General features: G+C 45.1%; 1 protein-coding gene across 23 annotated transcripts in view; it reads right to left on the bottom strand.

Annotated features, from left to right (window-relative positions):
* PUM1 (pumilio RNA binding family member 1) overlaps positions 1–27,528 on the bottom strand; it is a 78,455-nt gene that overhangs the window by 38,594 nt on the left and 12,333 nt on the right. For 8 of the 23 annotated variants that reach the window (XR_015705538.1, XM_087761164.1, XM_087761156.1 and 5 more), the window contains 5 exons: positions 20,067–20,135; positions 9,567–9,675; positions 6,676–6,854; positions 4,434–4,600; positions 3,177–3,447 (listed from right to left, as the gene is read on the bottom strand). Coding sequence is in view for 22 of the 23 variants with exons in the window: in XM_087761164.1 (XP_087617290.1) it covers positions 3,177–3,447; positions 4,434–4,600; positions 6,676–6,854; positions 9,567–9,675; positions 20,067–20,135 (795 nt within the window). In the remaining variant the exon portion in view is untranslated. Of the gene's footprint in view, positions 1–3,176; positions 3,448–4,433; positions 4,601–6,675; positions 6,855–7,212; positions 7,413–9,566; positions 9,676–15,781; positions 15,962–17,240; positions 17,303–20,066; positions 20,136–27,528 lie in introns of those variants that run through there. The other 15 variants (XM_087761175.1, XM_087761172.1, XM_087761174.1 and 12 more) reach the window with 8 other exon arrangements.

Raw genomic sequence — 27,528 nt, 5'->3', positions numbered from 1 at the left:
ATCTGCTCAAGAAAATCACCGAGAGTACGTCTGCAGCCTCAAGTCAAAGAAACCTAAGGACTTAGCTCCACCTTAGAGACGCTTACTTGCTCGGACAATGTTCTCGACCTTCTTTACAGCCACATGCAAACGCTCTGCATTCACGCTGCGGCGCGAGCCCGAGGAAGGGCTGGATCCCTTCGGCCTGCTGCAGACCTCCTCTCAAATCTTGACGGAGCTTCCCTTCCGAGGAAGGGTCAGATAAATGTTGGTATCTAAGCCATGCACTCGGGCAGTGACTCAAACCGGCGACCTCTCCCTCTGCCTGCTCCAAGTCGCAGTTTCTGCAAGCCTGCAAAGCCAGACTCTAGACTCAGCTTACCCGGAATAAACCCAGTGTGAACAGCTAAAACTTTTTGCAGCTGCAGATTTCATACTGCCTGTAGCTCATGCAAAGAAGCGGAGCCAAGAAAAACCTATCACAGTTGCAGGCTTTACTTTGCCAGATAAGCCCCTACGCCACGTGAGCTCTGGGAATCATCAACTCTACGTATTTAGGAAGAGTTATTAAAGCCTCAATGCACTGTCTCCATCTGCTGACAGCAAAGACCGATATTCCAAAAAAAAAAAACTACGCATCAGTATTAAATTGTGCTCTGCAGTAAGTGGAAAAAGGAAGAGAAACCTCTTTAACAGGAATATTAACTGGAATTTACAAAGTGAGGCTGAAGTTATAAAAAGTAGGCACGGAGCATTTTCGCCTCTCGGAAATCACATTCAGAGTGAAAACCTACAGACTACCCAGCCAGCTTCGGAGCAGTTCAGCTGGATCACCCGACACTTCAAAAAGCAAGGCCGTTCTCCTCTCTCACACGTGGACGTGAATGAAGCATCGTTTACAACACACGGGGGAGTTCGGCGAGGGAATTCCAAGAAACCAGAACATCGCAGTCTGGATGAGACAGTTAGGGGAACGTTGTATGATGAGATTTCTGTAAGCCAGTTCCTTCTGCAACATAAACATCTGACATCTCTAATCAGATTACACGTGGTTAAGCCCTTCCCTTCTTAATATTGCTTTTAGCTGTACTTGCTTGTAATCCCTTCAAAGTATATGACGCTTCCCAATGGACCGAGAAAGACACTTTTACAGACAAGATCCTTTTGTTCAGGACATATTTCCTTCTGACAACTGAATGGAAAAGACTATACTGCCAAAAGACAGATCTCTTTCATACAGGCGGTAACTGGCAGACAGCGAATACCAAGAAACACTGGCTGCTGGATATATTAAGAAAATGGGTACAACTCCGAGCCAAGATACATTGCATTTACACAAATGCGCACCACGAGGTCACATTTGGCAGAAGCGTGAATCCTTATCTTTAATACAGCATTTACGCTTACAAAAGCCTGTCGTTTGCCTTTACCGTAGGTCTAAGTAGCTATTGCAACAAAGCTGAAACTAAAATAACAGCCCTTATTAAACAGCCTGGCCTGCTTACTCTCAGCATGACCGGGGCGGGAGCCGAGCGTGCCAGAGCGACCAGCGATGCCCGCGGCCCCGGGGCCTCCCGCTCCCCTCCAACGCTCACGGTTCAGAGGGACCAGAGCGCGCCGCAGCTTCGCGGGCGCCCCAGCAGAGAGTTTTAAGCATGATTGCATGGAGGTGACATTCGCTCTATGTGGATATTACCCATCCACTTCATACAAAGAAAAAGAAACCAGGCCTGTCGACAGGGCCATCCGCAGCCAGAGCCAGAGCGCCGTGCTGCAGGCGCTGCGGAGACCGGCACCCTTTCCAGGCTGGCCTGACTTCCAGAGTTTTTGTTGCCACTAGCTAGGCGCAAGACGTGCCAAATTTTAAATCCTGTTTTTAAAGGCTGGAAGAAACAAATAAAAACGACTTGAACTTGTAAATGAGCCTTAATTTAAATAAAAAACTGGCAAAATACAAATTACAGGCTTCACATTCCTGCAGTTATTTTCCCATATCTCATGGTTCTTTAAAAAGCAGTTCAATTCTTTAGCTCTAACATACTGTTTTAAAAAAATACACACGTTTCATTGTTTGAAAGTAATTCTTGCATTCAAGGTCCTACACCAGAATAAGACAGAGTCTTGAAACTAGCTTTCTTTTTTTCCTTTTTGAACTATACGGCAGCTATTTAATCATTAAAAAATTTTCCATCATTAACCTCCCCAACATACTACATAATAAAACAACCGATTAAGCTATAACAGAGCTATTTACATTGCTTTTAAGACTATGATAACGCTCCGAAGGTGGGCCTTTAGCACAAACTTGGCAACGGTCTTTCCTCAATACAGAGTGCCAACAGTCTATTTTGCTAAAAAAGATCAGATATTTCAGGAAACCCAGGGCCGGTTATATACTCTTGCAATCAGCTACAACAAAGGATTTTATTCTTCTTTGAGGGGTATCATAGTTACAAAAGGAAAGCAATAAAAGTTTACAATCGTTACCCAAACTAGCAGGAACAGGAGCGGATTACGAGTCGATCGTTGGATCTAGGCCCGGCATTCAAGAGAAGCCAACAGCAAAGCAAGGACTTGCGTTACTTGTCCGGGATGAGAAGCTTGGGCCGCTTGCGTGGGAGAAAAGGTCAAACAAACCCGCTGGGCTGAGATAAAGTTTTGTAGTATTGGACTCTGACCTCAGGTTTTAAACCATGCTCAAGTACGAGCAAGCCGGTTTAAACTCATTATTCCTCCAGCCCGCTCCGGTGCGGTACTGCAGAGATCCCAAAGCAGGACTGCGGCACCGAGGCTGCACAGTCGTTTGACCTTTAAGTCACTTTAAGGGCTCGAGGATGGTTTGTTGTGTTTGGGGTTTTTTTTGTTTGTTTAGCAGTTTTTACTAATTTAAAGCTCTTCTCCAATGCAAACTTACTCAAGCTAAAAATGATTAATACGCAGAAACGTGCTGTTGGTAACTGCTGTTTATTACAGGTCCTTAAGACTGCTGTTCAGATGGCCATGTTAAGTGGGTCTCCTGCACCGAGCTCCCAGAAGGACACGCGCAGCGCTCTATAGATGGCAAAGAGATGATGAAACCATTCCAAGTCTTCCTCCGTCCCTCTCCCCAAGACAAGAGCCCGAGCTCATGCTAGCCCCATGACGGCTCTCCTGGAGGAACTGGAGCGGCAGGGTAGGACCAACGGCCAACACTTTACCTGCTGTTGGGAATTGTAATCGAAGAGCCCCACGGTGGCTGCGGCCGAGTCCACAGGTACTTGAGTGCCAGAGTAATCAAACTGAAGAGGCTCCATGCCAACGTGCTCCATGGGATCCAGAGGGACGCTCTGGGACTCGATGTTGGAGAAATCCTCCACCGGCTTGGCACCATTGGTACTCGCCAGCTGGGCTAAGCCCTCTGATCCATTCTGGTTTGGACCCAGAAGATCTACTTCGCTAGCAGAGTTCTGGCAATTACCAGGTGTACGGCTACGCGGAAAGAAAAGATACTCGTCACTAAGCACATCCATTTAATGCTCTCCCACAAGCATCGATTAACAGCAACAGGCACTAGTACTCACCAGAACCGCTTATAGATGTTGTGATGGGGGGGCGGGGGGGGGAAGAAAGGACGGTCTGAAATAGTTCCCTAAATGAATTCTACAGAACAATTTATGTATTTTAAAAAACAAACGAAAAAACCACCCACAAAACCCCCAGTCCCCCTACCTCACAGACCTGTTGCAGTACAAGTGTAAAAAAAATTCAGTTTCTTTTTTCTCCTCAATTGACAGAGTCAGTCGTAACAAGACAGGATTTCAGAAATGGCAAAGTTATTTTTTCATAAAGGTATTCGGTAATTATTAACCGTGTGACGCTCTGGCACTTTATCTCACTTGAAACCTTTCTAAAGGAGCTGCCATGGTTTCCTCATTACCTAACATAAGAATTGGACTCAAGTGGGAAACGGTTCATCTCAATGCAGGGCCGGCAGCATGCCCCTCACAGCACATTTGGTTTGCTTTTACAGAGTTTTCCTACATGTCAACGTGAGGCGCAGCAAGCAGCTAAGCTAGCAAGAAATACAAATGCATTGATTACATCAATAGCCACAACTTCAGGAGGCTTTTAATCTCGAGAGCTACAAGGAGAAAGTCCAGAACCCCAAGTATAATTTTGACGAACATATAAGCAGCGCCAATATCTTCAGTAGGTATCTCCGCAGGAATCCCACACAGAGTAATTAAAAACAGGTGTGAAAATAAAACAAGATTACAATATACAGAACTAGGCCTGCACAGACTAGAGCTATCAGGTGTTATCCTCCACCTCCTCACAGCGCTTCCCTGTGCACACTGCAACGTCCTTATGACACTGTTTCAATGAGTCAAAGGCTTTTTCACTACAGCGTGGAAAATCTTTCCAAAAAATGTGAAGTGCGATACTGATCAATTATTAACTAATGGTGGACGTACCTGAAGTCTTTGACATCCGCGTCGATTCCGTTCTGTACAGGCAAACCATTTGTTTTATCCATCACGTCCCCCTCCTCCTTCAGATCTCCTAATTTATCGCCATCAAATGTGCCCTTATTTTTCTTATCCCCTTTGTCATTCTCATCATTCTCTGCATCCCTTGGCCCCTAGGCAAAAGAGACATTATTTTAATAAGCTTAGTTTTCAGATCAATTTTACTTTTAGTCCGAGATGGTAACAAATCAAAGAAACACGTCACAATAAAGTAAGTCACTTGCAAACATTAGTTCTTACAAATAAAAACATAAAAAAGCAAAATAGTCCATCATAATCGAAGAAATAAGGGAATTAGTTCTCACTCTTCCAAGAGAGGTTTTATCTACCTATTCAGTTTCTTCCATTGAGTAATTGAGGGTCTGCTTCCATAGGCTCTAAAAATCCCACCCCAAAATAATCTTAAAGAGTACTTATCCAAATCCTCTTTCTAGATGGGACTTAGGCACTTCAGAATGAACTCAGGAACTTTGAAATACGACAGCATGTACTGAAGGGCTATAAATTGAATTAGCGCCTCTCCGACAGTCACTGTCTCGGTGGCAAAGATGCGGTAACTGACTGGACGAGTGCCTGTATTTGAGCAGAACAGGGTCACCTCGGTTTTGGGGGGCATTACCGTGATTTGCACGGTGAATTCCAAGGTACGGCTCATTTAAGAGCACTCAAGTCAGTCACTAGCTCGATCACTGGTTCATACAATCCTAAAGCACATTTTTGGAGAGGGAAAAAGGAAGGGGGGGAGGGAAAGGAGAGAGAGAAAAAAAGGGTTTCTGTTCTGTTGAGGATTTTATGAGTGGTATTACATCTGCAGCAGTTCTGCCCTTAATGTCTGCGTTTTATTTCACTTGGGAGAAGAACAAAGGGTGATTATGCCAGGGGCAGAGTTTTGAACAACAAAAGGGAGAGGAAAAACAACATAATTTATGATAAAAAACAGCAAGGGGCATATAAACATATTTATCAGAGACAGCTTTGGTGCTGTCACACAGACATTGAAACCCTGTCTTCCACTTCATTTGAGGGAAAAGTACTTCATACATAACAGGGCATTTGAACCCTGTATCAACTAAATCATTTTTCCATTCTCTCTAATTGGAGGGGGGGATTTCTCCCCCCATATTCAGAAAAAAAAAAAGATTGTTTTAAAAGCAATCATCTTCTGATGCTGCTTCTTAAAGAAAATAAAATCATGCTTCCTTAATATTAAAGAGCAAACTTGGAAATGCCAATTGTAAATAGAAATTTGGAGCCCAGTTCTCACCCCCCCAATGTGATATCCACCAGCGAGACCCTTCGCTTCAGAACTGGCACCCTGACTAGCAACGCTGCAGAGCAGACACCTCTCTAAGCCCCAATTCGGATGACAAATTGGCTCCTTCCACTGATCGCTCATTTCTCAAAAATCATCTTTTAGGCTCAGGGTTCAACGAGGTTATCAGGTGCCCACTAATGAGGGACAAAAATAAGAGGATGGATGAAGGAAGCCACAAATCAGCTCCCTGAAGAGATGAGCACAGCAGTCTAACAGCAACAAACCTACTCCGCTTTTATGTTTTTCGACCGTTCCTGATCTAGCACTTGGCCGATGAGGTAGAGCTGAGACGCGGCCCCTTTTTCCCCACTACAGGGATGGGGCTTGATTATGCCTCTCTCACCACATCCTTCGATTCGAGGCAGCAGCAACTGCGCTCCCTTCCCCGCCCCACGAAGCGCAGTGACTGACGCCGTTTCTCTATAGGAAACGATATGCCCTCGAAAGCATTCCCCAGCTGGAGTGGCTTTTGTAGCTACATTACGTCTCTAGCATCATTCCATGGAGCTTTTTGTTCTTAGCCAGCAACAAAGCAGCCACACGCTCATTCAAAAACCACAGGTATATTTGCATACTTTTCCAACGACAAGCTTAGATGGGGCGTTACTGCCAGGGTGCTTATCTGAAGAACCAGGGAACGTCAGCAACCTTCACTCCTGTACACCCATCTCCCATACCGCATCCCCTAAGTCAAGAACAACAGTTAAACTGCTAGCCGACCCCTTTTAAGAAAGAAAGCTAAACTAAGAGCAAATAAAAGAAAGAAGAAACATCTGCCTTTAGGAATGGATTAACAAACAAACAAACAAACCAAGCAGCAAATGGAGAAAATAACATAATGGGAACTCAAATGTCAGAATCAGGCACACTTACAAATCCTCCTTTCCTTAGGCAGGAATCTCCAGGAGATGAGCTCAACACATACTCCACCATGCTAACTCCAAGTCCTCCACTCTCTGACCGTGGTGAAAGCACTGAGTTGACTTCACTATTCACATGAAAGCCCTGACCAGGTCTTCTCTGAACCATAATTGGTTGGGAAACAGAGTGATCTGGAACAAAAACATGTGTAATTCTTATAAGTAGATCCAACTATTCAAAGGAGGCAAGTCATTAAATACGCACTCTCTAGTGTCTTCATTGTACTAAGAAGTGCCAGCTTTTTGACTCTGATCACGTCCATTAGAAAAAGTAGGATGGCTTTCTCATTTTTTAAACACTAGAACCTGTAAACCTACAAGCGATAACTACATTTAAAGTCTAAAATCATAAAATTTCAGAAATTTAAGTCTCTAAGTAAAGGTTGCAATTAAAAAAACAAAGATCTAGTTTTTAGTTTTAGTAAAACTCTTGCATTAGTACAGTGAAAAAACAATCAGTCTTGGTTTGTCATTTAAAACATCAGCCTACCATTACACCAGCCTACGGTTGTTTTCTTGGTCCTGTGAACTGTCATACTCATGAAATGATCAGGGATTCTCTTAGTTGCTATTTCCTCAAGAAAAAGTCTGAGAACTTCATTTCTTCCTCCTCATCCCCTCTGCTCCTGGATCCGCTCCATCCCTTTATCCCCTCTGCAGCCTGAGGGGCTGAGATCCAACCAGAACAGCCTACGGACAGATGTCTCCAGGTCCTCACCAGCTCTGCCGACGTTGCTGGCCGGGCAGCAGCAGGTGACCTTACGTCCCCAGCGCGGGAAGGGAAGAAGTGCTCCGCTCCTGCCTGCTCAGGCTGGCAACAGCCAGCGAGCCAGTAACCGCAGGCAGCAGACAGAGCAGTTGCCAGGGGACGGTGGAAGGGACATGCAACGATATCGATAATGTGGCTTCCTTATAAAGCAGGCATAAGCTGTCAAGAGAAGTAATTCTATTCTGTCATTGCTCCCAGCTAGGCTTTCCTGCCTTCTCCCTCAAACCAGGACAAGAATCTACGAGGCCCCAAAGTGAAGGGGACTGGGGAGGCTTTTCTGGGATAAAGTTAACAAAGAAAAGATAAAAGCTAGTTTTAACCCAGATCAATTCCCCAGCGGGTTTCATTGCGCTGTGGCATAACTGCTTGTACCACCAGGAGGGGAAGAAAGGAGTGGCCTGCATCAGACAGGACTGCTTCTTTTAGCGGTACTGGCTTTAATTGCTTAAAAACGACAACTTCAAGGCGGAGTAGTGAAGAGCCAAAGCCATATGGGAAGACTGCAGTGCATACTGTGGACACGGACAGAAAGGAAAATGGATGGAGCGAAGGGCGCCTCACAGAAAGCCAGGCTTCCCTAGTTCCACTGCTCATGGAACAAACTCGTCTTCTGGCCAAGGACACTTCCACACCCCTCCTCCAAGCTGTGCCCCTTGCGCCGGGGCAGTGACCTTGAGCAACTGCCCAGACCATGGCCGTTCTCCTCATTTTAGATGAGCAAAAGGGGAAACTATGACTTCCCTGACTCACAGACAGCAGTGCAGGCCACGGCTGAGGAATAAAGGCTGTAAGGTGTGCAGGATTAACTGAGAATAAACAAAGGAAGAGATGAGACGAAGGGCTTTGACTCATGGAGATTTGTGCTCAACCAGCGTAGGAGGTTACCTCCCCTAGATGTCTACCCTGCCTGTCTGGTGGATATAACAACCGAGGCAGCAAAGGAGAAAGTCTCCTTCTCAGCTGTTGCTGTTCGGAGTCTGGCTCAGCCCTTTAATCCACCCTCAGTTTATATTAATGCAACCAGGCACAAACTGTTGCTGAGGACTGGATGCAGGTGCTGCTACGGAGACGCGCTGCGGGCAGGCAAGCCAGGCAGCTGGAGGCAGCAGCGCCCCAAAACCTCCCCACTACCCAGCCAGACCGCAATACTCAGCCGATCAGATTTGGAGAAGCTTTATCCCCTTTTCACAGTCATTTTGAAATTTAATTAATAAAGAGATGCCCTTATCGCTATCCCAATACCTTCACTCTAATAATGGATATTTCCAGCAGGAAAAAAAACTCCACACAACAGTGAAGTTCCTCTAAATCACGTCTCCCCTGGAGCTGCAGTTCTGCGCAGTTGTTTGGAAACTGCGCCAGATACTCAGCAGTGTTTAAGGAGCATATTCATTACATAGAGAAAGCACAGAAAACAAAAAGTAAAAGGTTAGCATTTCAAATTCAGCACATGCATGTGACTTATCGCCATGTAACTAAAACCAACCTGAACACTCTCCCCTTAAATTCAAAATAAGGGACAATGTCTGATCCAAGAACAAAATTCGTGGCAGATAAACTTCAACACTACTCATTCAAAACATCCCTATTTTCTTCTTTTTTAAACTGAATGTTGTTGGGTTTTGGTTGGCTGGTTTAGTATTTAAAAACTTGAGGGGTTGTTTTTTGTTTTGGGTTATTTTTTGTTTTGGTTTTTTTGTGTTTTTTGGTGTGTTTTTTTTTTTTTACTAATCTTGTTCTCTAATATCTTTGCTCAAACTTCGAGTAATCCATCCCAGGGCAGAAAACACATCAGAAAGTTTAAATTGAAATTTTGATGGCAATCTAAAATTTTTAAGCAGATAAACATAAGGGTACACACGTTCACGTTAAACCATCTTTTTATAACTATGGATATCTTTTAACTCTATCACAAAGCAATGTGGGTTTTTCTATTAGTTTTCTATTACGTAAAACGGATGTTTTTAAAAATCTTTTTAAAAGCTGTGTCATCCAGACCGGCCAGCAATTTTGAGTAGATGAGTTGCACATTTCTGTATTCAACCCCAACTAAATTAAGTAAATAATGGAGCTACCTGATGTTCCCCAAGCACTGTCTCTCCACTGATCTCCCAGAAATATCCCTTTTGGTCCATCTTTGCTGGAATCATCAGATTCCCAAAACTTTTTACCCGGCAACAGCTGCTGCAATTAAAAAAAAAAAACAAAAAACAAAAAACAAAGCATGATTAAAATAAGTATAAAATGCAAACATAAACCATAAGCGTCTCCCTTCTAAACATGAATCAATCATTAAACACAAACTGATACATGCTTTATAATCAAAATATTTATATACTCCTAGGGTGAAAGCCATACAGCAACTGAGATAATGATTCAATCTCAGCAATCCTCTTACATTCTTAAATGCTTTATGAACCCCACACACGTAAGCACACACATACAATTTACATTCCCCAGCCCCTCAGCACGAGAGCTACTTGCAAGAAAAATATTAGCTAGAAAACCTGTCCTGATCAGAACATTATCGTGACTTCCACCTGCGCTGCGAGGATACCTCTACACCTGCCCAGCGCTTCGAGCACAAATTCTTGCCTTCACGTACTGAGGTTCTGATGCTGGCAGGGACAGAATAGCTCAAGAGGTGCCAAGAGCTCTCACTTCTCGCTTATTTAATGACTGCTGAGGACTCTCCACGCTAGGAAGGTTATCTGTAAACGCTAATAAGAGCGAACAGTTCTGGGCCACCGCCCCTGCCACGCGCGTATTGTTCCGACAGGATGAAAAGAAAAGGTTATGCACTTACTGAGAACGCGACAGAAAGTCATCCTTGGCTTGAATGAATCCAAGGAAGATTGTTCTGAAGTTCAGAAGATGGCAGAAAGGACAGCGTGCCCTGTTTGGCAGATGTATTTTGAAAATACCAGCTTCGCCGAGGAAACACCTGCCGCGTGGCATCTACATATGGCAAGGGGAATTTCGAGCCCTGCTTAAGTGCCTTAGATGTCAAGCATACAATCTCCAAATTAAATCTTCAAGCTAAATGGGATGCATGCAATTCAGACAGGAAACAACAGTACATTCATAGCAAATTAACAAAATAAATGAGCCTTGCCTGCCGAAGTTGGAATAAAACTGAAGGAACTGGAAGATGAACAAGGACTTGCATCTGTTTGAAATTACCACAGAACAAACAAGAATCATCAGATTAGTCCCTGTCTCCTATATATTAGAAGTGTTGATAACTCTATACTCCAGCAGCAGCCGTGCAAATTTAAGGCTAGGGCACAACAGAGTAAATCGGCTGCTGGCTGCGGATGAAGCAAGCATAAATGATCAAGGAGCTCCCAGCCTGCAGTGTGCTCCGGTTTAAGACAGGCTATCAGAAAAGTGGGGCTCACCATTTACTTTTTAACTTAAGGAAGATCTGTTTCCTCAGAAATGTATCACGAAGCAGGTCTGTGCATAGATTAAACCTGAGGTTCAGATTTGGATAACTGGACAGATTACACAGAAGAAAGGTATTATAATGAAAGCAACGTCCATTTTACCCCACACCTGAAAAACAGAACTCCTTCCAAATTCTAACAAAACAAAACCCATCACAGATAAGAGAGCAATTACGTTCAGCTATTTAACTAACACTCAAAGTTGCTGTTAACTAAAAGTAAACCTGCTTTTGCGCCAAGATCAGGAGAGAATAAGATCATTCCACGACTTAAGCACAGCAGTTGCCTACAAGGAAAAAAAAATAAATATATAAATGCAATCCCTTTGGAAAAAAAAGCGTGTAAGGCACAAGATGGAGGGCGGGCACGGCGTCTGAGCAGAGCTGGGAGCAGAAGCAGCGCTGCCTCAGGGGCCCTCGGTCAAACCTCAAGCTCTATACAGCCGTGCAGGTTTTACAGCTCCCGGCTCGCTGCCGCCGCTGCCTGCAAGCCCTGAGCAAGAGCTGGCGCGGGGGCATTTTCCAGCTGAACTGAAACATTTATACAACCACCTGCATATTGTCTGTACAAGCACGCAGGAATGTAAAACAAAGCAATCCTCAGGTACGGAGGCTGAATGAACATCTCAAACTAACACGTAAGAGGTCAAATTTAGGATGACACGTGCCAGCAACCCTCCCCTTGTGCCAGGCACACCAGGAGCTCCAGCACAGAGGTGGCCACTTCTGAACCAGCCGAGATCCTCCTCCAAGGCTGAAGACGCCGTGCGTGTGTGTCTGCGTGCTGTTTGCTGCCACGGCGCTAAACAAAACTTATTTACGGATGCATGTTGCTCAATTAAATTGCAGTTTCTCTTTTACTGAAAGTATACACTTGTGTAACTTACTTCCCCACCCTAACCTCCTCTTCCCACTCGCAACAGCCTTCCTCCTACTAATTCAAAAGCAAAAATCTTTCCGATTAGTTTTCAAACTCAGGATGAGATGAGCACATTCACCTTCTGTGCCCAAGCACAACGCAGCGTACTCCAAAGTCCTTCAAAGGTGTCCGCACTTCAACCCTACCCGGACGTACGGACAGCAGTACCTGGGCTGTCCCTAGGGCAGGTCAAACAGCTGTACAAAAAGCACCAGGGACACGCAGGACTTGTACCCACCCTGCTTCACAGCGTTCATTACAGATGCAGAGTGGTTTGGGTTGGAAGGGACCTTCCAAGATCATCTAATCCACCCCTCCTGCCATGAGGGCCGACATGTTTTCAGCATCTTTTGGGTTGCTCAAAGCCCTGTCCAACCCAACCTCAAACACTTCCAGTGATGGGGCAGCCACAACTTCTCTGGGCAACCTCTTCCAGTGTCTCACCACCCTCATCGGAAAGAATCTCTTCCTTGTGTCCAAGAATTCTCCCTTTAGCACAAGGAAGGAAAAAGACTTCCTTTCCCTACAGTCAAATATTTGTTCAAAACACTGGCTCTGAGCATCAGAATTTTTCAGTACAGAAACGCCAAACTTTTGTTTTCCCCAGTTCTTCAATATTTGGCACACCATCCATGCCTACACGCTCCGTATCTTGCACACGGCCTGTCCAAGCAAGACCATTTAATTGCCTCTTTTCTCTACAAGGCGTCCCATTCTAGTTTCAATCTTTTTCAGCAGCAAGTCATGTCCTCTCATAAAGGTTAAACTTTGAACAAAGCATTTTAATCCAAGTGCTAAGCTACCTCTGGGTTTTTATTGTCTTCTTCCTACTGAGAGAGCAAGACTCAACTTGTTCTTTTAACTCTCAAACCACTGAGTAGAAAACAGTGTTTTCCCCAGCTGCTGCTTCTCTGCCACCAGCAGAAACACCGTGAGATATCGGCACGTCACTCACTTCTTAAAGCGTGTCGGTGACTTTAGGATTTATCATTGCATCGTAAACACAGCGTAGGGCTGCTCATGATTCTCTCAACCGCACTCCCCTTTCATGTAATCCAAAAATAACTGCAGACAACTGTAAGGACAAGCGACTCCCATCAGCAAAACTCATTTCAGAACACACAGACTAACCTGTTCCTCCATCTGCACCATGGGGTGACGTTAAGGAGGTGAGAGCCAAGGCAGTGCTCTCTAGCACTCACACACATAAACACACATCAGGTGCGTTACGATTTTTTTTAAGCTTCTGTCATTCCCGTATTTCTTAAAATGCAGCTTTTTCACTCCTGCTGCTGCCACCCCAGCAAAAATAACTACTCTCCCCCTCAATCCATTTCAAGGAATTTTGAAGAAAGCGATACAGACCGATTAAACAAAATTTTAGCTGCAACTAAACACTTCTCATTTCCTTTGACAATACCTTGCAGCGTAGAAGGACGGAATCTGGTCTGCAGTCACCCCTCAAATACAGGATGAGAAGGGCCATGGGCTTGCAGAAAGGAGACAGGAGAGAAGTGAGCAGAATAGAGTATTTTCTGCTCGAGGAAGGAGCAATCTCTAGTTTACAAGAAAATTAAACTCCTTTCACAAGCTCTTGAGTTTCCAAAATGTTAATAAGTTTTCCTGATAGATACAAGAAAGCAATAGTGAATTCTATACTTATGAAATTTATTTCTACCTTCAAGGCAAAATGGAACTAAAGCAAAAAAAGCAAGTAGAATGCAAACCTAAGAGGAAATCTGTAAACCAGCACAGAAAAGGGCAACAGGGAGCCCAGCACCTGCCTGGTACACACAGTCACGGCAACAGGTAATCTCAACATTTTTAAAGCAATCCTAAAACCTGAACCAAACACACGTAAAGGTTTGGTAGTTACTTCTCCTGAGGAAGTCTGCTAGAGGTAACTAGGGTCAACCTCCCTTCTTGGTTTTAATACTTCGAGGTACTCGCTTTCTCATGAAATACAGTGGCAACAAAATGAGATTTTTCATTTCTATAATTTTAAAATTTCTAACACATTTCCAAACCAGCAGCTCCAACCGAATTCATCGGAGTAAGGCCATGCTTCGACAATACTTTGTCTTCAGCAGCAACGCCAGGCAAAGGTCTTTCCCCCCGGGTGCCCCCTCAGAGCCCCTCTTTAGAAAGAGCCATCTTTTGCAGGCCCATGTTGCAAACTGGTCAGAGCCCTTGCAAAGAGCAGTCTGCAAATCTGGCTGCTGAGAGGGCTCGAGGAGGCAAGGGGAGAAGTTTGCAACAGCCATGAGCACCCCCTGGCCGCTGTACGAACAAGAATCCCCTAAACCCGTATTGCCAACGCAGGCTGGCTACGTCTCACGAAAGACTTTCAAATCTCAATTCTAACAAAATTATACACTAAAGACGTGGAAAGGGACATCCGCAGACACGAGGCACCAGGCTCAGACACACTTCTTAGATAGCGGCATCAACCAGGCGTACACTCCTAACTGAACGATAAGGAAAACGACCACTTCCTAGGAAGATGTGTTTACAACCCACAGTCACGAGCTGTGTTCTGAAGTGGAATATACAGAGCAAACTTTTATTTGTATTCTGGTCGCTCATTTAAGTTAATATTTCGATTTTCCTGACCACACAAACTGGGTCACCACCACAAAAGGTAGCAAGACCATTTCCTCTGGCTGGAGGGTGACCTGAGACTAATCTAGCCCTTTGCTGTTTCGCCTACCCTCTACCCCTTTCTTAAGGCTAGAAACACATCCACTTACCAACAAGATCCTGAAGAACCGCACCCAAACACCTTCTTACGGTTTTGCAGTGAATCACAGACAAGGATCAGAAAAAATTCTAATACTCACCATCTCATGCACACCCCCCCCTTACTGCACAACTACAACTCCGTCCCCTACAATTTAATCTTTTCCCCCCAGAAGCATAAAGTTTCCGACTGGAAGCTCTGTCCCATAACCAGAAAGAAAGAGAATATAAATGTTAGTTTGACATACAGATTCTGGATGTAGTTACAGATACTGGGGAGGGGAAAAACCAAAAGACAATATTAACAGATGGCAATGGGGGTCCCTGTTCTGTCAAGGACTGCTCCAACCAAAACTAGAGGTTTAGCAAGCGGTAATCATCTGTCCTGAATTACGCAACAGGCTGCCAAAACAACAAATTTCTCCTCCGGGAAAAGTTGTCAGTTGCAATGGAGAAACAAAAAAACCCGCCAAAATTATTTTAAGTGAACATCATCCAGTTCTTCAGGTTGGAAATTAAAAAAGAACATGCAGCTGTTTAGAACTAGACTAGTTTATTTGTTCCCCAGTTTTTATTAAAATTGACCCTATCTAGTATGAAAATAATCCTTCTAAGCCCTCTTACAGAGGACTTGCAGAGCTAGGCCAATATTCAATTTAGCAGAGCGGGGAGAGGGGAGGGGACGACTTACACATCAACAAAAGCAATTCTACAACCAACAAATACAGAGCCTGTGCATATAGATCCCACTGAGATGGGATTACGAATTAGACAAATTAAGTAAACTGATCCCCTTCAGACAAGGCAAATATTAAGATAAAAGAAGCCATCTGTGCAGTTGGAGAACTCCGTTTATCTGCAGCAACAGGTAGGAGAAGGCAGAGCGTGTATTTACAAGTCACATTTGGGGAGCACTGCAGGTTTAGAAACACTAAGATGTTATCTATGCTAAAAAAAATGTCACCATCTAAAAAACAAACAAGACAGGGAGGCTGAGCACACAGCAAGCAAGCCGAGCTGGAGTGCCGCCGGCATGCCGCTGCAAGGATGGCTTTTGCTCTCCCATCCCAAAGAGCGGGCAACTTTCTGCCAGCTCAGGGAGTCACACTGGCTCGCAGGAGGGTCTGAGAGCATGAAGACCAGGGGCAGGATGATATAATTGGGAATATGGTGGGGAAGGTTACCTGCTAAGCAAGCTGTTCAGCAGTCTACCTGCATTTCACTGACCCCGCGGCCGTACGCTGCCCCTTGCCGTGCCCCGGTGCGTGTTGTCTCAGCTTCTGCCCCAGCTCTGGTGCTCTCAAACCCTGCACCGAGCCATCGGACGTGCCCGTGTAGCTGCTGCGGCACCGTCACGCTTCACAAACACGGCTTCAACCCTCCCATTTCTAATGCTGCTAGCACGAGATAAATTGAAGGGGGGAAAAAAAAAAAAAAAAAAAAAACCTGAACAGAAACATTATTCAAAATTGTCAACACTCCCCACTCCCCAGCCCAGCTACCAATGAATCATAAATTTATGAGAACACAGTAAAGGTATCATTAGCAGGGAAAGCAGAGTCGGGGAGGGGGGTTTAGGGGGTTTTTTGCTTGTTTTTTTTTTTGTTTGGTGGTTGGTTTTGTTGTTGGTTTTTGGTTTTTTTTAAACCAGACACAAGAATGCCTAGGCCCAGTGTCACACCCACTCTGCTTAAAAAAATAGCACTGGCCACTGGAGAGGCAGGGGCTTATCTGGGACCTAACCAATTGCACCAAGGGGACAGAAACACGGACGTGCTGAACCACCTACCACTGCGGCCTTTGCCGTGTAAGAGATCTGCTACAAGGAGCCCTGGGGCTCGTGGCAATTTCACTGTTTGGCCAGTCACACCTACACTAGACTCCAGCACTAAAACCTGCGGTGGACAGCAGCAGAGAGCAATAATTAAATTCTCATCAGGTGAAAACGGAAAATATTTCTCACCAGCGTTTCTTTTCAAGAGTAGGGTGCGATTCACCGTTACCCCAGACATTCATACCTCAAAATTTTTGGTCCAATTCCTTCCATTTTTGAAGTTAAGCACCTACCAGTTGCCTCATGTCTCTCTGTTCCCGTCCTCCTCCCACCCTCCTGGATTAAGTTACAGCTAGCTACTCACCCAGCTGCTCTTTCATTCTAGATGCAGGCTTATCTCCCAGCATAACCTACTACCAAATCAAGAACGCTGCCGCAGTTCAAAACGCACGTAACGCACTGATGACAGAGACAACCACCACCTCGCGGTCTCTCTGCACTGTCCACTATCCCAAAAAGACACCGCGTGAATATTCAATATTGCAAAGCCACAGAGAAAAGGGATTTAAGCAAAGAAAAGCAGATCTCCAGCTCCCTGTCTCGAAGGCTGGAAAAGAATGAGAACTTGCATAGCTCACGTTAAGCCTCAGATAAGTATCGCTGCTGCGTGATCAGAGGCCTCAGCAGACGGGACGAGCAGCAGGGACGCGTTCTGGTCTATGCGCTAAAGCAGCACCACCGACCGGCCCCTGCCTGCGATGTCCGAAGCGCCGTTCTTTCTTCACCATTTCTTTTTATTACTTTCCAGTTCCACATCTGCTGAGGAGGGGAGTTTGACACAAAACTAGTGAGGATTTCATTACGCTTACGCGGCTTGTAGTAAGGCTGCAAGATGATTTCCTTCGTTACAGCTAACGACCTGGACAAAGTGCTAAAAAAATGAGAACAGATACCCCTTTCAGAAGGCTACTTTCAACATTAATCGACCACGTTCACTATCAACGGCCCAAATCTTTTCCATTTTAGAGCAGAGCAAAGGGTTTCTGTGGCTCTTTTTTTCAATCTCACACTTGAGAAAGTGTTGCACTTCCCCTCACACAGAAATTTAGGGGGGTACGAGGCTGGCTGCAGTGGGGGAAGGTGGGATTTTGAAGATGGGAACAGCCACAAGGCAGATGAAAGTTGTGGGGTTTTTTTAAACTATTCTTAATTTTCTCAGATTAGGACACCTGTTCATCACCAAATATTATCTATCCTGCTGTCAAAATGCAGACAGAAGATTCAATTGTTTGACAGCACCCTTTAAAAAAAAGCTGTGCTGTCTTCAGGGGCACAAACTCCTTAAATCACTAAAATTCTGATGATGTTGCTTACCAAGAAGCAAGAAAAAACAAGATGATGATACACTAAACGTGTAAACACTCTTTTCCTCATCTTTCTCCTCCAGGCTTTTCACTATCAACTCAAAGTATGAGATTCCTGACACTTCCTGCAGGCAAGGCTCAGAAGACACAAGATCAAGAAACACAAATCAAATCCACGCTTCTCCTCATTTATTTCAGACTTAATTTTTCTCTTAGTACACTGACTTTCTCCATGAGTTTCCTTCACATTCCAGGAGCGGGAGGAGGGAAGGAAACCATCAGCGCCTTGCTAAGGCATCTAAACAACAGACAGGGCATGCCGCACAAAAATCAAAGCCTGTAGCTGAAGAACACAGTCTTGAAAACCGATATGCATATCCTGCGGGGATCTCCGCTTGCATAGTTCCTTAAATGGGCCAGCTGGATGCATGCTGAAATACCTTAGGAAATACAGAGAAAATTCAATAGATAAAGAAACCGCGGGACCGAGGGAGAAAAACCCCAAGAGAAACAAGAAACAGTGTCTTAGCTTAAAGAGAAGGGTGAAATGTCACCTTTCGTGGAAAAACATGCACGCTCCAGGACGTGGGAAAGCCCAGTGACAAAAGGATGCCATCTCCGAAACTTTCTGCATCACCATTACAAGAAGAAGGGGGGGGGAAGAAGGTGAGTCATCATTGGAAGGCAAACCTCACATCCTCCAAAAAAACAAACCCACATTCACTGCTCTCAAGAAATGGCTAAATAAGCTAAGAGCTGGTAAAAATCAGCATATTTAGGAATGCCTTCAGGCATTTAAGCTAACGTGACCTAATGCCACAAGCGCCGTACTTACTCTTAACGGGCTTTCAAAAAGCCTGTGCGCTCCATATCTGAAAATAAATGTCTTGCTCAAGTGAGGCGTTAAAAAATAATATTCACAGAACATTCACACCCCCGTCATTCCACTGGCATGCTTCATATGGAGGCACATCAGCTGCTTTTCAGCAGCTTTAGATGGATTTTTAATGTCATGTTTTCTCCTTTGTAAATCATTTTCATCTACTCTTAGTCAACAGTCTCAATGTAGGTTAATATAACCTAGAGAAACAGAGATTTTCCTATCAAGTACTGTCAAATTAAAATGCAACTCAGTATTACGGTCTTCCAGAGGAGGAAGGAAGGAGAGGAGAGAAGCTAAGCTGTAAGCACCATGAACTCCCTGAGGTCTTTCACCTGAGAAAGGGCACCTTTTTATGAATCCCACCACACAATAGTCCCGGTTTGCTGTTTTCTCCAAAACAATAATTTTTGGGTTCTAGGGACTTTTTTGGTTGGTGGTTTGTTCGGTACTTTTTCCCACCTGGCTCATAAACTAGGTAGCAGAGATAGGATGGACTGAACAGGGATATAATAAACTAGTCTGAACTGAACAGACAGGAATGCAAAAAGGAAGGCTCTCCAAACCAACAGACCTGTATCAAGCTGACCTGCCACACATTAATATCCTCCTACAAGCCGTGATTTTCTCATCTCTGTTCTTCCACAAGCCTCTAAAGGGACTGACTATAAAGGAAAAGGGAACGAGGCAAGGAAAAGAAGCGTTTACATCCAACTTGCAGGAACCTAACACAGCCAACTACAGTAACTTGCTATTTTTCAAGTCACCCTAGAAACAGGTAAATTCTGCCTTTTCAAAGAAAACCAATGGCTGTCTCCCCCAAATCTGCCGTCTCCTTCCTGCACTGGGAGATGAAAATAACTCTCACTGGGTTTCTATGAAATTAGAACTGAAGGGCCCATTATCTGACAACTCCTGCTCAGTCCTTTGACCTGTCCGAAGCACTTATCACTTCTGCAGCCCTTGATTACGTTGCCCGGCTACTTTGAACGTTAAACACAGTCCTGTGCCTCATGACAAGAGCCAAAAGGTGGCCAGGAGTGGAAACAGGGCAGCAAACAATGACAGACAACTAAACCCACAATATTATGGGGTCTGAGATCACTGGATCCCAAAATAAACATGCTACAAGTATTGTAACACTTGTCACAAGACATATTTCTAACTGTTCTTTTACAACCACCATTTTACTGTTTGATGATACAACAGGTGGAGGGCTTAGCTGTTCCTCCTACTAAGATGTATTCCAGCCTGACAGGTTTTTATTTTGTTAAAGCACACACACACACACACACACACACACACACACACACACACACTCCCTCTCACACGCTTCACAGTCATAATGGAGAACTCTCACATTCAGAATCATTCCAGCAGCCTCAAAAACTGTTATTTATTTTCCTCCCCCCAAAATACACAGATATTTTTTCTATAGGCCTTTCACTTACCTCTCCCATAGCCCGTCCTTCCAGAGCAAGCGCTTGAAAATCATGATTCAGTTCATCCATGGAACGCACCTATTTATAGATGGGTAAGAAAAATACATGAGGAAATGCTTGCATTTGTTTTTCTTAATAATAATCATAGTTTATAGCAATTTTTCTGATACAGACTGAGAGCTACATTCCATATTACAGCATATAACAAGGTTATTGAGCTCCAAAAGATGACTTACCTTTAAGACTCCCAGAAGCTACAACTTTTATAGAGTTAGATTTATACACACACAAAAAAGGCAAAACTAGCAATTACTTTTAAGACACACAAAGTCTAATGCAACTGCCTTCGCTAAGTGTATTGCAGGGACTAATATTTCACAGTGAGCTGCCTGATTTCAAAGTGAGGGAGTCAATCCGTAAGCAAGCGAGTCAGCATCGTTTCCTTTCAGGTGAAAAAACAAGTAAAGACTCCTGTATAAAACAGGCAGATTTATATTCAAGTTACGTTGATATGAGAGAGAAAAACACAACGGTAGAAACAAAAAGCAAATGAAATTAAATAGCACCATTTGAAATGGGGGGCAGGGGGTGAAGGAGAGCAAGCAATGCCTTAAGATCAGTTGCCGATTTTAGCTACTGTACCCACCACGACGGCTCAAAGTGGAAATCCAGAAGCACAAAGAAGGTGCAAAACACCTTAAGAAAACCCCTGATCGGGTATGGCCTTTTCCTCACTCCCAAGAGGTTGCCGGGGTGTGGGATGGCAGCCACCCAGCTCCATGGCTGTGCCGGGGGCCCCGAGACTCGCCAGCCGCGAGGCAGGCAGGGGAAAGGCAGCAGTGCAGCCGCCCTTCCAGACCCACGCAGGGCAGAGCTCGGGCGCTGCGGGAGCAAGGGGACGGCCCCGGGAGGCGACACTGGCCTTGCTCGCCTGGAGGACCTGTAACTGTACATTTACTTGGGGAGTTGTGCCATTTTCTGCTTCTGCTCTGGATCGTGATTTGATGAAAATTGATTCAATGAGAACATAAAAACCCCAGCAATTTAAAACTGTTAGCTAAGGAAGTCGGATCTTGAAAACGCAAGAATACCCTTCTGGTTTTCATTCCCAAATCTCATCCAGGCAAGTCCTTCCAGATGCAGCCATTGAGCGCACGTGCAGAAGCAACGAAAAAGCCCAACTGTGGACTTGAGGACAAAGCACAGAAGTTCAGCCACGTGCTAGGATTCAGACTAAATTATTGCCCTCCTCAGATAACACACCTGTATCAAAGCAGCGCTTATTACAACAGCCACAAACCCTTACAGATGGCACGTAAGCAATACTACACGCCTCCTACTCAATGTTTACATAATCCCTGCAACCCCACAGACCTGATACGCCTTTCTGCTAGAGGAGGGGTTACAGTTTGTAAGACACTTCTGTACGAGTAACCCACACGCTCTATTCACCGCTGCCCTTCACGGGCTCTTTTTAACACGCAGCGTTTAGTCGTGTCGCCACCAAAGACACAGCGGGCGACTTGGATGCGGCCTCCTCCAGGCCAAGGGAAGGGACCCAGTAATACCTCATGGGTGATTTATAGGACAAAAAACCCCCAAACTGGTTTAGATGCTAACGCACTACCCTGCCAGCGACCAGTGCTGTAAGCAGTTACACCGCGTTCACTGACCTTAACCCTGACTTCTGACACTCGTGCCACTACTTCCAGCAGAACCAAGTCAAGACTTTGTTGGGATTACACTTTATTTCAAGACAAGATTCAGTAGACCTCATCCAAGAATATCAGATGTAGGGAAAGCACCACCGATAAACTCCAGAAGTCCCCTCCAGCCTGAATTCCTCTACTATTCTGTGACAATACTACTTTGCAAAAGATTAGCAACATAGTTCAATTATCTCATACGTATTTTTGTAATTTGCACATCCTCAATGGCCAGTCACTCAGAAACACAGTTTAAAAATAAGGTATCCTCTTATTACTTTTTTCACTCATGCCTCAGTCTGGCCACCTTCTGCGGTGATGCACATCAACCACGAACACAGAGTGAAAACAGGAGTCCACCTTCCAGAAACTACAGCACCAGGCAACACCAAAGACTTTCATTTACTGTCAACTCCATCACTGATCTGCCAGCGAAGATATCTCAGTTGCCTCATGCGAGACAGAAGTTAATAAGATCAAATTCTTCCGTGAAGCATTTCAAGCTGAACTCATGGAAAGTGCTGCAACCCCCAGACATGCTAAGCCACAAAAGCTGAACAGTAGCAAATCATTATTTCAATGAGACATCTGAGGAACAGAGAAGCTGTACAAAGAGATTCAGTAGGTGATGTTCATTACTCTCGGTGCCGAAGCAATGTCCCAGCAAACCACAGATGCAGCCGCGATGGCACTGATCCAGGACTTGCAGTGCTGTGGCAAGTGCTAGTGGAGAAAGAGAGGCTGCTTTGTGCGTGTCCCCCAGCTTCGCCAAAACAAACAAGCTCCCAAAGGTAGGTCTTGTGCTACGGGAACCTCAAAACAAAGCTGCTAGAAAGATATAATCATTACATTCCTAGCATAATTCAAAAGAATATTAAGAGACATTTGTATTTTGGTTTGGTCGTATCCCAGCCCTGTCAACGCCCCGCTGCCAAGCCGAGCTCCCCTTGCAGCTTCGGCTGCGCTGCCATCGCTGGTGAAAGCCCCGCGCAGAAGCTGCAGGCAGTGTCTGAACAAGACTGAACCCTACCTCTCTTCTCAGCCCCTTCTCTATGGTACCTGGGCATGCTACGTGGCCGTCCTGACTCCACCAAACGTTTTAAAAAAATGCTAGAATCATGTATTTTATTTGTTCACATTAGATACAAGAACATTTGCACAGATGTCTTGTTCAAGCGTTTGTCTTGAGTAGAAAAACGTGTTATCATCTTGTTAAACCAATTACAGCAGCGCAAATACGTGCTTCGCATTCGCGTGTGAAGCCGTGCTCCCGTGCTGGCCCGAATTCGTGGTGGAGAAGCTGGAGCCGGTGTAACTACAAACGACACGATCGCCAACCCCTTCAATGCAAGTTCACGATCCTCCACCAGAAACCACAGCGATTTAGCAACTCCCGTTTCTCCAGGAGCTGCACTCCACTAAGCACACATAGCTCTCCTCAGCATTGACCATTTGTCCGTTTCCAGCATGGAAAAGCACGTTTGTCCTCAAATGATGCCATGATAATTGATTACTACAGAGGTGATACGGAGACCAAGATAAGGAGTGGTAAAGGGCAAAAAGCAGGATAAACATGAAAGCAAAGTGCACTCCAGCTTTTTCATACCTGGCTGGTTTAACTGCACACCTAACGGAGCGCTATTATTCTCACTCCTCTCCCAAGGGCCTGAAGGAAGCCGTCCTTCAAACATGTCTCAGTTGGCAAATCGCCACCCTAGCCTCCCCTGCTAAACCATACGCAGTGGGAATGGGCTGCCTCCATCTCCTTCCCAAATATACTTCGCCCCAGTGACTATCAAAAGGAAATAAAATAATACTGGCTTCTCTATCTGCTATCAGAGGTCAGGTAATGGAAGAAATTATTTGTTACAGATATTTAAGTCATACCCCTACTCATCTCTCTTTCATCAATCCTAACATTTACGGATAAAAACATTTTCTAAATCAGGTCTTCGTGCCTGACTTTCGGGCACCATATGCCCAAACTGTATATAATCACCAATTCTGAGGCCCTTTCCTCTCAGTCACGTAGTTCCTTTACCTCCACTGATCATTGTATCTGTTTGTTTGTCATACAGGCTAGTTTATTATTCAGTTCTCAAAGACTGGACCCCAAAGGTCCTCTTCTCATTTCCTCACTTCTATAATATTAAATAGCTCTTCACCTCATTTTCTTACACGGTATGCACAAATATCACTGGGCTCCTTCATTTCCCTTTGAAAGAAGAACAAATAGCTTCTGAAACAGAACTTAAAGCCAAAGTCATGACTTCCTACACCTTAGTATTCCAAAAGGCAGGCAACACTCTGAAATGGTAATTAAATGATATAGATGATCTACTGCCTCATCGGGATCTATTCCTGCTAGCTATCGCTGACCTATAACGAACACAGACATGTAGAGCAGAGTCACGATGGTGTAAACACTAGAAACAAGGTCCACAGAGAAAGAACTTCTTCACAGATGAGCGCTAACGTCAATGAGATTTGATTGCCATAAAATCTGGTTCACCGCTGAACCAGAGGTTTGAAAGAAATCCAGAAGACAACGCCAAGATAAATTGGCTGCCCAAGGAAGCGATGCCCTGACACCTGGATACGACACGACAACCTGGCTCCTTGGAGGATCGCAAGAAACATCAGGAATCGCACGAAGAGAGGTCAGCTGGAGTCCCAATTGCTTCCCAAGTGATCCGACAAAACCCGACTCCTGCTCTCAGCCAGCAGCACCCCTCAGTCGCACCCCCATTTCAGCCTCTTCCAGGCACGCCGCCTCTGCAAAGCAAAAACACAAAGCGTGCGTCCTCGCCAACGACCGAGAACAGGCCTCCCTACCTTCTTGTCAAGTACTTGTTCTTTCTGACAATGCAGAAAACCAGCAAGCTTGCTTTTGAAGCCTGCTTAACAAAATTAAGGCTCCGTGCATCAGCATCGCTGCTACTGAACGAGAGTTACAAAGCGATATCGCTGCACAAGAACATTCCCCCCCTTCACATTAAACGCTGCGTACGCGCTCAGGAATTACGTACGTCTCACCCAAATTAATGAGAATCTCGTTCAAGAAGAGTAATTTCCATGCACGCTAATATACAGATGTGTGTCACTATAACACGCTCCACCTTATAGCCACTTACTGGCTCATAAATAATTTCCTGCCGGCACGGCGGAAGCGCGTGCCCCAGGGCGGACTCGCCCGGCGCGCTCGCTACGAGCCACACCGAGAGCTGGAGCAAACCCACCGGCTTGCTTCGCCTCGCCGAGGCTGAAGTCAATGCAGCCTCTCAAAAGGCCTCTTAACCAATTTTCACCTTTGCTCTGAAAAACAGGCGACAAAGCGACCGATGGCTGTTTTACTCATTACACAGTCACTCTAGGTCAGACCTCCAAATCTTATTTTCAGTCTCCTGAATAAAAACCCTCGGCCTCAGACACGCTGAGGCCACAGAGGCCTTTCCACGTTTCAACAGCAGGTACCCACCACCTATTTTAGAGAGGACAAGACAAAAGACAGAATGCTCTCTGCCCTCGCCTGCTGCAGACTGCAACAGCGCAGACCAATCTCCCCCGAGGTCAGTGGCCACTTTCAAAACTCAACCACCCATGCAGCAGAAGAGCTTCTCGGCAGCCCTGCATCGAACGTATTCACTGTAGATTTTCCAACCCCTCAAGCAGCACACAGCTAATTTCTGTCAGGTAGCCATCTTACACGGGACAATTACTTTTTTTTTTTTTAAATAAGATTCGAGGACCTCACCACTGCAAAACTCAATTGCAGCAACTCAGAAGTAAATGCTTTCCTGGTCCCAAAGCTACACAGACACTAGTCCTTGTCCACATCTGGAACACTTTTGAATTTATATAGCTACACCAGAAATAGAGAAAGCAATATTCCAGCAGCTAAAGATGTTCTACGTGCTGGTATTGTTTGGTACTGGACCTGCTGCTCACCTACCACACCAGGAACCCAGGCAAGACAATTTTCCCTGCCTCTGAACCCCCCCAGAAACACATGCTGTCACAGACAGAGCCAAGTATTTAAAAGTTTGGGAAGTTTTTTCATATGGAAGAGCAAAGCAGACTCAGGCCATCATCCCCGGCATCAAAGACTCTGAATCGCCCACGAGAGAGGGGCGAGAGCAGAGGGAGCAACTCAGAGGCAGAGCCCAGGGCCAGCCCTCTCCTGTCACACCGCTAACAAGCCACCCCAACCCAGGGTCCGACGTCCCCAGGGCCGAAAAGCTGCAACGCAGCAGCAGACGAGCAGGACAACCTGCACAAGCACCAGCATGCCCACCGAAAGAAGGAATCAAGCCAAGCACCCGACAGGACACGCTGCACTGCTGGTACTGAAACCTCGCGTTAATTTTAACCCAGCAAACAACAAGGCCCACAGGGCTAAATGGCACTTGTCAAAAGGAATTCTGCAGTCGGTTCAATTCACAGGAACCAGGCCCCCGAACTGTCCTTACGATTCCTAAACAGGGATTTGAAGGACCTAACAAATTAACATGAGAGCAACAGTATATTTACCTTCTGGTTTCCCAGTACTTTATTTTTTTATTCTAGAATAATCCAAGGGTTTTTTCCCAAACCGATAGCTACCAGCAAAGTAGCTGAATTGTAACTTTAAGTAAATATTAATGTCAATAATCAGTGTTAATACTCCACCTTATATTAAGCAAATATGGTTGCTAATATGACCTTTACGTGTAAATTCGACGTGTAATACTGTACCACATTTCATGGTCTGCAGGTATCTCAGGGGATTGTACACTACCCTTATATATTAAGGAATCCTCATTTATGTAGAATTTATATTCACCTAGACAGACACAGCAAAACTATCAAAGGCTAAATTTCACTCTTAATCACAAAGGATTTTTTCTTCCTCCTTATGCGAGTGATGTTTCCCAGTAAGAGACAGGACAGACAGAATTAAACAAAGAAAAAGAGCCAAACGTACAGGGGAAAAAACAGGCAAATAAACTAGAAATTCCTTTGGAGAAAAAGAAGCTGAGAAATAACCAGCTGAGAAATACTCTAGCTGATGATCTGAAAAAAATTGTCTCTAAAAAAGTGCACCATGAAGCCTGAGGGTTTATGATATTTATTTTATTTTTTGATGTTGGACAACGTTAAACGGATCAAATATCTGCATTTATCAGCGGTTGCAGCGATTGAAGATGGTTTAAACTATCTGTTTCTATTAAGCCAATTATGTTAAACAGGGTAACCGAAGCAAACCAGAAGGCCGCTTCTGGAAGCCTCAGCTCTCCAGTTTCCCCATTGCCCCTCTCCCCGACGCCGCTCCCCACGCAGCCCCATTTCAAAGGCCGCCTTTCTCCCTCCCCAGCACTTTCTTACGCCAGGACCCACCTTGCCCCCAGCTGTCCCTCCCTTAGGTTACAGCACTGATTCTCCCACTACGCCTCTCCCCCAATTCTACTTCTGACCGGGAGGCAAAAGCCCCAGGACAGCATCTGCTAAAACCGAGGCAGAACGGGCCCTGCAAAGGCAGGGTTTCATTACGTTGGAACATGTAAATGGCCGCTTTCAAAATTTCTTTGATCTACAGTAAATTACAGGGCCGACTGCAGCATTCAGTCCTGCCAGCCAAGCAAACCAACTCCAGGGTATCCCACAGACACTACCATAAGGAATTCTGGGCGAAGCACCCTAAACTTATCTGCCATCCTGGCAAACAAAAGCAGGGGCAAGGGCCGGGTGCTGGGACCACAAATCCCTGGGCAGGGCTCCTTCTTCAG

This window comes from Nipponia nippon, unplaced genomic scaffold, assembly GCF_047370975.1.
Source record: "Nipponia nippon isolate SJK-2023a ecotype South Korea unplaced genomic scaffold, ASM4737097v1 scaffold_23, whole genome shotgun sequence".
Lineage (NCBI taxonomy): Eukaryota > Metazoa > Chordata > Aves > Pelecaniformes > Threskiornithidae > Nipponia > Nipponia nippon.
The sequence above is the reverse complement of the archived record's forward strand: the minus strand, read 5'-3'. Positions and strand labels throughout refer to the sequence as shown.